Source organism: Anopheles merus, unplaced genomic scaffold (assembly GCF_017562075.2).
Source record: "Anopheles merus strain MAF unplaced genomic scaffold, AmerM5.1 LNR4000207, whole genome shotgun sequence".
NCBI classification, from domain to species: Eukaryota; Metazoa; Arthropoda; class Insecta; order Diptera; family Culicidae; genus Anopheles; species Anopheles merus.
The window spans coordinates 26047-37467 of record NW_024427787.1 but is presented as its reverse complement, the minus strand read 5'-3'; the positions used below and the strand labels follow the sequence as shown (position 1 = coordinate 37467).

Below are 11421 nucleotides of genomic sequence, written 5' to 3'. Positions count from 1 at the left end.
TAAACCAGCAGAAACATATGAATTAGACAAAATGATCGAAATAAATCACATGAGCACACACCCATATAAAGATCATCCGCAAAGTTACATAGCAAATCTCGAAAATTTGATTCGCACCGATCATTTAAACAAAGAAGAAAAACATACACTTTTAGAAATTCTTAAATAAAAACTAGGCATCATCCACCAAGAAAAAGAAAAACTTTCAAGCACCACCGCTATTAGACATCGAATAAAAACTAAAGACGATATACCCATTCATACAAAAACTTATAGATACCCCAATATTCATAAAGCAGAAGTGAATAGGCAAATCGAAGAAATGATTGCTGACGGTATTGTCCAACATTCTATATCCCCATGGACATCCCCAATCTGGATAGTCCCTAAAAAATCAGATGCAAATGGTAAGGAGAAATGGCGCATCGTGGTTGACTATAGAAAATTGAATGAAAAAACGATGGATGATCGATACCCTATTCCCAATATAGAGGAAACTTTGGACAAGTTAGGTAGAAGCATGTACTTCACTACACTTGATTTAAAATCCGGCTTTCATCAAATTGAAGTTGATAAAAAGGATAGACTAAAAACAGCACAGAAAAAGGAAACTTTGATTTTATACGAACCATGAATAATATTTTAGGTGACCTTGTAGGAAGAAACTGTCTCGTATATCTAGATGATATTATTATTTTTGGTAAATCACTCCAACAACATTTGGACAATTTGAATAAGGTGTTGAAAAAATTTATTGAATCAAATGTAAAGGTTCAATTAGACAAATGTGAATTTTTAAGAAAAGAGTGTGAATTCTTAGGACACATCGTAACTCAAGATGGCATCAAACCCAATCCAAACAAATTAGAAAAAATATTGCACTGGCCTATACCAAAAACAATAACCCACATTAAAGGCTTTGATGACGCTTTCTCAATCGTTGTAAATAATGTTGTTATCTCGCCGAGGTTTCAAGTGCTAATGTTTATTCCCTGTCAAATTCACTGTTCTTCTAATTCTTCTTATTTATAATTACGATCTAATCCTTTCTGTACTAATTACCCTAGTTGTCCTAATTCTAATTGTGCCATGCACATTGCCTACCGTAAGGCGTCAACATGCCGGCCACCAAAAACCCAAGTGGGTTTTTTTCTAATCGCCTGTCTTATTACCCTCTTCTTGTTCAGATTCAGCTGCTTGTATAGGTAAAATGCAGATTTTGCACACAGGTCTCTTGAATATTCCTCTTTGTGTTTTCACCGTAACCACTCGTACTATTTCATCCTTTCCCTTATGCACTTCCACAATTCTAGCAAGAGGCCATCGTGTAGGTGGACAGTTATCTTCAAATAGAAGTACTAACATACCCTCTCTTATCTCAACCGGTTTTCCTTGTTTTCCATTCTTTAGCATAAGTCCTTGCAAATATTCTCTATGCCATCGTTTCCAAAATTGTTGGCTCATTTTTGTGATTAGTTGCCAACGACTTAATCTGTTTTGTATTATTTCTGTTTGATCTACATCATCGAGAATTCTAGGTTGATTTACTATTAGAAAATGACCTGGTGTGAGTGCTTCTAGTGATTCGGGATCAGTTGATATTTCGGTAATTGGCCTACTATTCAGAATTGCTTCTATTTCTGCTAATAGAGTACATGCTTCCTCAAACGTTAAGCTAGTCTCTCCTGCTACTCTCATAAAGTGAAACTTTGTAGATTTAACCGCAGCTTCCCATAATCCTCTAAAATTAGGGGCGCGAGTTGGAATAAATTTCCAAGCTATCTGTTTCTCTAGACACCAATGATGAATGCTACTTGCATGTTTTTCAGTTTGCAATAACTCGTACAATTCGTTCAGCTGGTTAGCGGCTCCCTTAAAATTCGTCCCGTTGTCGGAGTGAATCTCAACGACCTTCCCTCGTCTCGCAATAAATCTCCGAAGAGCTCCGATAAACGCCTCTGTTGTAAGGTCCGATACAAGTTCGATGTGGATTGCTCGGGTGCTAAAACAGATAAAAATAGCGATATAAGATTTGCGTGCAACTGCTCTTCGATTCGTTCTCGTAAAGATGGGCCCACAATAGTCAACCCCGGTGATAGAGAATGGTTTTGATGCCGACACACGAGTCGCTGGGAGCGGTGCTACGGGTTGCTGTACTGTCTTCGGGTTGCACCTGAAACAAGTGATGCACTGATGATATGTCCGTCGCAGGAGCAATCTAGCACCCAGTATCCAAAAGGTTTGACGAATCTCGTCCAGCATAGCCTGCGGTCCAGCATGCAACATTTGACGATGATAATGATAAGCCAATAGATCAGCGAGAGGATGATTTTTTGGAATTACTATCGGAAACTGCTCACTTTTGCTTAATGTTGCATTGCCCAGCCGCCCGCCTACTCTAATAAGTCCATCTGTGCCGATGAATGGGTGTAAATATTTAAGCGGTGATGATTCTAAGACACGATTCGTCTTCGCCAATGTACTGAGTTCGGCTGCAAATGCATCGCGCTGTGCCATACTACAAATGACCGTCTCTCCTAATTGAAGCTCACTCGTCGTCAACCACCTTGACCCTTCATCGTCGTTGTTCCTTGCTGGTTGTTCTCGTTTTAGCCATCGACGTATGAAACGAAAACAGTAGCTCACTACTCTTCGCAACCTTGAGTACGATGAAAACCTTGCGAATAGTTGCTTGCTAAAGGATTCTTCTTGTGTGGCGATGAGTACAACAGCCTTCTCGTCTTCTATAACTGCATCCTTTTTTAGCTCTTGTTGCAGTGGCCAGAATTCTTCGTTCATTATCAACCATGAAGGTCCATTCCACCAACTAGTGGTTACTTCGTCCGGCAAGCATCCTCGGGAGACTAAATCCGCTGGATTTTCTGCACCTGGAACGTGCTTCCACACGCACTCCTTCGTATGTCTCTGTATTTTTGCTACACGGTTGGCAACGAAGGTTTTCCATCGACTCGGTGATGAGTTTATCCAATGTCGTACCGTCATCGAATCAGTCCATAGGTAACATCTTAACTCGGCCCTCAATGACTCCTTGATGAAACCGTATAATCGACTACCTAATACCGCTGCGCATAACTCCAGGCGAGCCAATGTTTGTCTATTGGCGATCGGAGCCACCTTTGACTTCGATATTAATAGTATTGATGACACCTTGCCATTCATTGTTTCGGCACGTATGTAAGAGCATGCTCCGTAGCCCTTTTCTGACGCATCACAAAATATGTGGATCTGCATTATCGTGCAATCTGATGGGCATACTAAACGTGGTACTGAAACATTTCTTACCTTACTCAATTGCTCGACATAGCTGTGCCATTCGCGTTTAAGCTGCACAGGGAGTTCTTCATCCCAGTCCAATGCCCTATCGCCTTCTGTTTTCCACGTCCACAACCGTTGCATGAATATCTTTGCTATCATCTTTACAGGATCTAGCAGCCCTAAAGGATCGTAAATCTTAGCAATATTTCGACACACAGTGCGTTTAGTTATCGGTTCGACGGGTTCTAGAGTTCTCATTCGTATGGACACGTGATCTGTGATGGGGATCCAACTAATTCCCAGTGTTCCAATCGGTTTTGACTCACTCTCAAATAGAAGAGCCAAATCTTCCTTTGCTACGCCTTCAAGTACTGTTGGTCGATTGGAAGCCCATTTACGCAACTTAAATCCGCCCTTCGCCAACACTGCTTCTAATTGCCTCTTCTTTTCCTTGGCTTCATCTTCAGTGCTTGCCCCTGTTAGTAGATCGTCTACATAAAAATCTTTCATGCACTCACATGCCTTGGGGAAACTCTTTCCATGATCTTCAAACGTTCGTTGAAGTGTTTTAACGGCCAAATACGGAGCCGAAGCCGTTCCGTATGTTATAGTATTTAACTGAAATACTCCTATCGGCTGGTTTGGATCAGTTCTCCATAGAATGCGTTGAAGAGCTCGATCGTTTTCTTCAACCCATACCTGTCTGTACATCTTTTCCACGTCAGCAACTAATACAACAGGTTTAAAGCGAAATCTTATATAGATGGACAAAATATCCTCTTGTAGCTGTGGACCCACTAAGATCAGTTCGTTTAACGAGCGCCCGGAACTGGTCTTACACGACGCGTCAAATACCACCCTGCACTTTGTAGTCGTGCTCTCTTCCTTCCATACTGCATGATGTGGCATGTAATATTCTTATCATTGTGGGTTTTGCTCTATCTCATCATAATTGCATATACGTGTCATATGCCCTAGTTTTTCGTATTCGTGCATGAATGTTTTGTATTCCTTTCATTCTTCGTTCCATGCTCATAAAGCGCCTCAAAGCAGTTTCCTTAGATTTTCCCAGCATGTACTCAAAATTTGGTACCTTTGGTAGTCGAACGATATACCTATGATCAACTTCTGAATACTTTGTAGTTTCGCTATAGATTTTGTTGCATTCAACCTCATCTTCATGTAAGATTTCTTCTGGAAGTTCTTCCAGTGATACGAAGCGTTCGAATAATCCTTCCATTGTTGATTCTACAACACTATAGCATGAAATCGTGTTATATTCCTGCGAGTAGCTTACTATCCAAACCCATCCAAATTTAGTTTTTAGCATCGTAGGAAGGTTGGGAGCTAGATCTACACGACCATCTTCAAGCAATTCAGCGAACATTTCTGCTCCCAGCAAAACGTCAATACCTCTTGCCTTATTAAATTCTGGATCTGCTAATTGAAGGCCTTCAGGAATGTTCCACGTTTCAGTGGAAAGGGATTTAGTAGGGATGTTTGTGGTGATTTTCGGGATGACCAAAAATTCTAAGCCTTCGTACTTAGACACTCTTGAGCGTATGGTACACGTCGTTACCCCTTTGGAAGCAACTGGAATTTGTCCTACGCCAGATAGTGATATGTGAGTGTTTTTCCTCTCTAGCCTTAATAGTTGTGCAACTCGTTCTGACATGATGTTTAGTTGCGACCCCGGGTCCAGCAACGTTCGAGCTAAAATCGATTCACCAAAGGAATTAGTCAACCAAACCTGTGCTGTCGCCAATAGTGCTGTTCTCGATGCTGAATCGGTTTTTGTTACGGCTGCTATCCTTGGTATGTCATGTTGTGTTGTTTCTTCCATAGCACACAACTTCGTGTGGTGTCTTCTTCGGCATCGTAGGCATTTCAATGGCGATCTACAATTAATCAACAAATGGTTTTTGTTCAAGCAGTTGAAACATAATCCCTTATCCCTTACCACCCTTTTCCTTTCATCTACTGTCATTCTCATAAATGTGCTGCATTGCCACAATTTATGCTCTTGCTTACATACCTCACATGGTCGCGAACTAGGTGTCGGAGACGAGCTAGATGCGACTTGATCAATGCTGTGTCGCATTCCTGCAGGAAGGCCGGCCACCATGGATACACCCCTTACGTAGTTTCTGGTTACCTTCGCATTTGTAGCAGCCTTCTTGCCAAAAGCACCTTCCTCTCCGACCTTCGATGAATTTAGGATCCTGATCCGTCGTTCGAGAAACTCAATTAGTTTCGGAAATTTGTCCGCCTTCTCATCCGCAGAATATTCCTCCCATGCCATCAACGTGTCACCATCCAGTTTGTAGAACAGCAAGCTGGTCAACGGCGTGTTCCACATTTTCACGGGTTCCTCAAGTCGTTCCATTCCGTTCACTAGTCGATTGCTCTCGTTCACTATGCGCTGCAACTCATCTGCCGAACTATTTTTCATCGCCTCCAGCGCAGCGAACGCCTTGAAATATTCTCTTTTAATACGTTTCTCATGATCAAATCGTTTTACCAGAGAATCCCATGTTGGCTCATAATTATCTGCCGTGAGCTGTGTGTGGTCGTATTGGCTGGCCAATTCACCCTTTAAGGCAGATAACAAATACTGCAGCTTCAATACCCGCTGCGCAAAGCGATCGAAAACTCAGTGTCTCGCTCAATGTAGGTAGAGAGCAAGAACCAATAAAAGGTAAAAGGATGGCGAAGAGGGAAAGGAGGGGAGAAATAAAACGTGGGTGTGAACTATTTTGCGACCATAATCATTTTTGAACCAACATGGTCGCGTACCGCAGCTTTTTTTGTCAGAAAGAGACAAACACATACAGCGTGCTCTCTCAAACGACCGTAAACGCTTCAATAGATCAAGAGCTTCGATCGGTTCTTCGGATGTTTTTGCTCGCTTTCTCGATCGGTTTCGGCGGAAAGCGAGCTACCCGCTGCGCAAAGCGACGGAAGAAATTATGGCGTTCGGAGAATTTTATCATGCCTTCCTTTTCTCTCCAACGGCAAATTTGTCCAGCAGCTCGTCGAGCTACCCGCTGCGCAAAGCGATCGAAAACTTGTCAGCCACTCGCTCAATGTAGCTAGAGAGCAAAAACCAATAACGATAAAGCGAGGTGAAAGGGAAAAGAGAGAAGAAAGAGAACGTGGGTGTGAACTCCCGCTGCGCAAAGCGATCGAAAACTCAGTGTCTCGCTCAATGTAGGTAGAGAGCAAGAACCAATAAAAGGTAAAAGGATGGTGAAGAGGGAAAGGAGGGGAGAAATAAAACGTGGGTGTGAACTATTTTGCGACCATAATCATTTTTGAACCAACATGGTCGCGTACCGCAGCTTTTTTTGTCAGAAAGAGACAAACACATACAGCGTGCTCTCTCGAACGACCGTAAACGCTTCAATAGATCAAGAGCTTCGATCGGTTCTTCGGATGTTTCTGCTCGCTTTCTCGATCGGTTTCGGCGGAAAGCGAGCTACCCGCTGCGCAAAGCGACGGAAGAAATTATGGCGTTCGGAGAATTTTATCATGCCTTCCTTTTCTCTCCAACGGCAAATTTGTCCAGCAGCTCGTCGAGCTACCCGCTGCGCAAAGCGATCGAAAACTTGTCAGCCACTCGCTCAATGTAGCTAGAGAGCAAAAACCAATAACGATAAAGCGAGGTGAAAGGGAAAAGAGAGAAGAAAGAGAACGTGGGTGTGAACTCCCGCTGCGCAAAGCGATCGAAAACTCAGTGTCTCGCTCAATGTAGGTAGAGAGCAAGAACCAATAAAAGGTAAAAGGATGGTGAAGAGGGAAAGGAGGGGAGAAATAAAACGTGGGTGTGAACTATTTTGCGACCATAATCATTTTTGAACCAACATGGTCGCGTACCGCAGCTTTTTTTGTCAGAAAGAGACAAACACATACAGCGTGCTCTCTCGAACGACCGTAAACGCTTCAATAGATCAAGAGCTTCGATCGGTTCTTCGGATGTTTCTGCTCGCTTTCTCGATCGGTTTCGGCGGAAAGCGAGCTACCCGCTGCGCAAAGCGACGGAAGAAATTATGGCGTTCGGAGAATTTTATCATGCCTTCCTTTTCTCTCCAACGGCAAATTTGTCCAGCAGCTCGTCGAGCTACCCGCTGCGCAAAGCGATCGAAAACTTGTCAGCCACTCGCTCAATGTAGCTAGAGAGCAAAAACCAATAACGATAAAGCGAGGTGAAAGGGAAAAGAGAGAAGAAAGAGAACGTGGGTGTGAACTATTTTTCGGCCATTATCATTTTTGCGCCAACACGGTCGCGTACCGGAGCTTTTTTGTCAAAAAGAGACATAAACATACAGCGCGCTCTCTCGAAATGCCGTAAACGCTTCAACCGATCAAGAGCTTCGATCGGTTCTTCGGACATTTCTGCTCGCTTTCTCGATCGGTTTCGGCGGAAAGCGAGCTAGAAAGCGAGCTCAAAAACTGCTCGATTTTGTTGTGCGGGTACCCGGCCCTGGCTCCGCCTCATACCCGTCGCCTGAGCGCGCTATCGAAGGTTTGGATGTGTTGGTGCGTCAGACGGCCAATCGCTGTCAGCCGTCGTCCGTGCTTTTTCCCACCATAGCGCTATCTCTTTCTCGCGTGTGGTCAATGCTCATGAGTTGCTGTGGCGATCAAAAAAGCCGTTAACAAACATTGCGGCGATGAAGTTGCATTTTCACAAATCAAACAAAAAAGCGCAATAAGTTCAATTGCTGCAATGTAAAAATGACTAAGGAATCGCTAGCTAACGCTGGAGGGTTTGCTGTGAAACGCGCTGAATCCTAATTCGCATTAACACGTTCATCCCGGCGCTGATTTTCATCAACTTTCCTTTCCACCAGCACCTAGAACGCAGGCTGGAAAGTTCACTGGCAGGCAGTGGGGCCTGCCATCGATCTGAACGTGTTAAGCATTAAGCATAATTTTATTACACTAAGCTTTTGCTTTCGTATGTTGTAGATTACACAAATATGCTGAGCCGTCTGCGCAAGGGTATGAGCGTGCGTGTGTGTGCAAAACTGTCGCCAAATGTGTTTTTTCCGAAATGTCATCGGTCAAAGAAAGGAAGGTGTTCATGAAAGGCGGAAAAACGAATTGAGGCCCCTGTCAATGGTAACTGATGACAGGGAGGAGGGGGTAGTGGCACACAGCTGTTGGGAGATTGAACAGTATACTTAAATTGCCGGCGGGAAGGGGGGTGGCCATGGGACCCCTACGATCATCGGTCACAGGCCCTAAAATTGTAGTCGCCATGGGGGGGAGGGGAGGTGCAAATGTTTTTCTCCAGCCACGGAGCCCTAAAGACCATCTTTCCGGGGGCCCTTGTCGCTAATAATCTGTCCACTTGTAGAAATACGGCATACTACAGACTAGAGATCTTCGGCGACCGCCTAGTCCGCCTATCGTTAGGTCTGCCGCTGGTACATGGCCGTGTTTTTTTATCGTGGAGGTGCATCCTTCCCCCTGCCTGCAGCGTATGCATCGAGCAGGAGACAGTGTGGCAGTATGCAAGTTGCACGCTGGATAGGAGCGGGCCCGCGACACCGCCATCATTCCGCACATCTGCATGTCCGTCGTGGGTTCTAATCGCGTATGGACCGTCCGCCGTAGCAAGGGCTGACTATCCGGCTACGTGGTACTCAAGTCCTGAAAAGGCCGGCATGATCGCGTTGGCTATTACGCCAATAATAATAATAATAATAATAATAATAATAATAATAATAATAATAATAATAATAATAATAATAATAATAAAAAGAACTTAGCGTAGCAGTCCACACCCGGGTAAGAGTTTGTCTTGACTTTGTTGCTGCCGGACTACCGCTGTGACGAGGCAAATACACGGAATGCACTCGACCAAAACATGAACCTACCGATCCGAACCCATTCCAAGGCATTGCTGGTCAATCGGCGTCACGATACCGACAAGCCAACAAGACGCCCGATTCTGGACGGACTGGTGCAGCACCATATGCGCACCGTAATAAACAAATCCAGAATCCTCTTTTGTATGAATTCAATTCAAGTTTTGTTTCCAGTTGCGTCCGCTAGCTGAATTAGAAATAAATGTGCAATATATCACACGCACGTTTGCTTAGATCGTGTGTCTTTTTAATACCCCCAACAGCAGAGCCGATCGCAAAGATGCCAATGCCAATGGTTGTGTTGTCTCTCAGGTAGCGAGATCGAAAATGCATGGACTTTGTAGCCGCAGCGGATGAAAATGTACGCATCAGAATCAAATAGTTTTGAGGTTTCCAAACGCACGTACACAAACACACAAACACGCGCGCGCAAACTCACACACAAACACGCGCGCGCAAACTCACACACAAACACGCGCGCGCAAACTCACACACAAATACGCGCGCGCAAACTCGCACACACATAACACACACACATACGCGCGCGCGCACATGCATGAACGCGCGTACGCCAGCACGCACGCACGCACACACACACGCACGTACGCGCGCCCGCGAGCATGAAAGCGCGCACGCCAGCACGCACCCACAAAAGCGCGCTCGCGAGCACGCACCCCCGAAGTCGCGCAAGCACGCACCCCCCCCCCCCCCACTAGACCCCCCCCCCCCCTCCACGCATGATCGATTACGGCTACCTTCTCGGTAGAACGGCTGGTTCAGGTTTCTTGTAGCGCATCCTCATCCCTAGCGCCGGGCGGGGTGGGGGATCGCGACATGATAGAGTGAACGGTCCTTTCCCCGCGCTGTGTGTGTGTTTGTAACGAGACCCAAAAACTCGAGACAGATTTCGGCACATTAAAAAAAATTTATAGCCACTATACATTGTGCTACATGATGCTTAGAAGGTCGTTGAAGCATCAAACATGTTCAAATTAAAAATATTAGATTAGTGTTAGACGTTATCCTACGCTTGTTTTAAATAGGCTTCTTCACCCTCAGTTGGCAGGGGCATCGAATGGTCTCATCAGCAGCGGCACGAAATAAAATAAACCATCAATACACCGATAACACTTTGAATCCCAATCCAGCTTCTCCCACAGCGCCTCAAAGGTCATACACAAATTAATAAATGCTAACACCCACCAATAACAATACACAACCGCAATGCACATATATGAATCAACACATACACTACAAACACTCAATCAGCTGGCGGCGGAAGGCACGGGTAGAAGCGCAAGTAAGGCAAGCCAGGGTGAGGGAGGGAGAAGAAACGGACGAGAAAATGGGCGCCAATATTTTTAAATTTTTTTTGACCGTTTTTTTTGCTCCGCCGCCATAAATAGTTCGTCCATTTCGCCAACAGATGGCGCTAAACTTGCTCGACCCAGCGCAGGAATCGCTGAAGTCCAGCGCGGGAGACCAGCCAAAATCTGCGCTGGAAATGTACCAAATTCTGCGCTGGCCAGCGCACTATTTATGGCGGCGGAGCAAAAAAAACGGTCAAAAAATTTAAAAATATTGGCGCCCATTTTCTCGTCCGCTTCTTCTCCCTCCCTCGCCCTGCCTTGCCTTACTTGCGCTTCTGCCCGTGCCTTCCGCCACCAGCTGATTGGTTGTTGCGGTGTATGCGTTGATACTCATATGTGCATTGCGGTTGTGTATTGTTATTGGTGAGTGTTAGCATTTATTAATTTGTGTATGACCTTTGAGGCGCTGTGGGAGAAGCTGGATTGGGATTCAAAGTGTTATCGGTGTATTGATGGTTTATTTTATTTCGTGCCGCTGCTGATGAGACCATTCGATGCCCCTGCCAACTGAGGGTGAAGAAGCCTATTTAAAACAAGCGTAGGAGAACGTCTAACACTAATCTAATATTTTTTAATTTGAACATGTTTGATGCTTCAACGACCTTCTAAGCATCATGTAGCACAATGTATAGTGGCTATAATTTTTTTTTAATGTGCCGAAATCTGTCTCGAGTTTTTGGGTCTCGTTACAAACACACACACAGCGCGGGGAAAGGACCGTTCACTCTATCATGTCGCGATCCCCCACCCCGCCCGGCGCTAGGGATGAGGATGCACTACAAGAAACCTGAACCAGCCGTTCTACCGAGAAGGTAGCCGTAATCGATCATGCGTGGAGGGGGGGGGGGGGGTGGTCTAGTGGGGGGGGGGGGATTGCGTGCTTGCGCGACTTCGGGGGT

The 11421-nt window shown here is 45.1% G+C and overlaps 1 protein-coding gene across 1 annotated transcript; it reads right to left on the bottom strand.

Moving 5' to 3' along the window:
* Positions 1-833: 833 nt before the first annotated feature.
* LOC121601864 lies at positions 834-4185 on the bottom strand. The gene has a single exon (XM_041930667.1). It carries the CDS (start codon positions 4183-4185, stop codon positions 1153-1155), a length of 3033 nt encoding a protein of 1010 aa, XP_041786601.1. The 3' UTR covers positions 834-1152.
* Positions 4186-11421: the final 7236 nt, after the last annotated feature.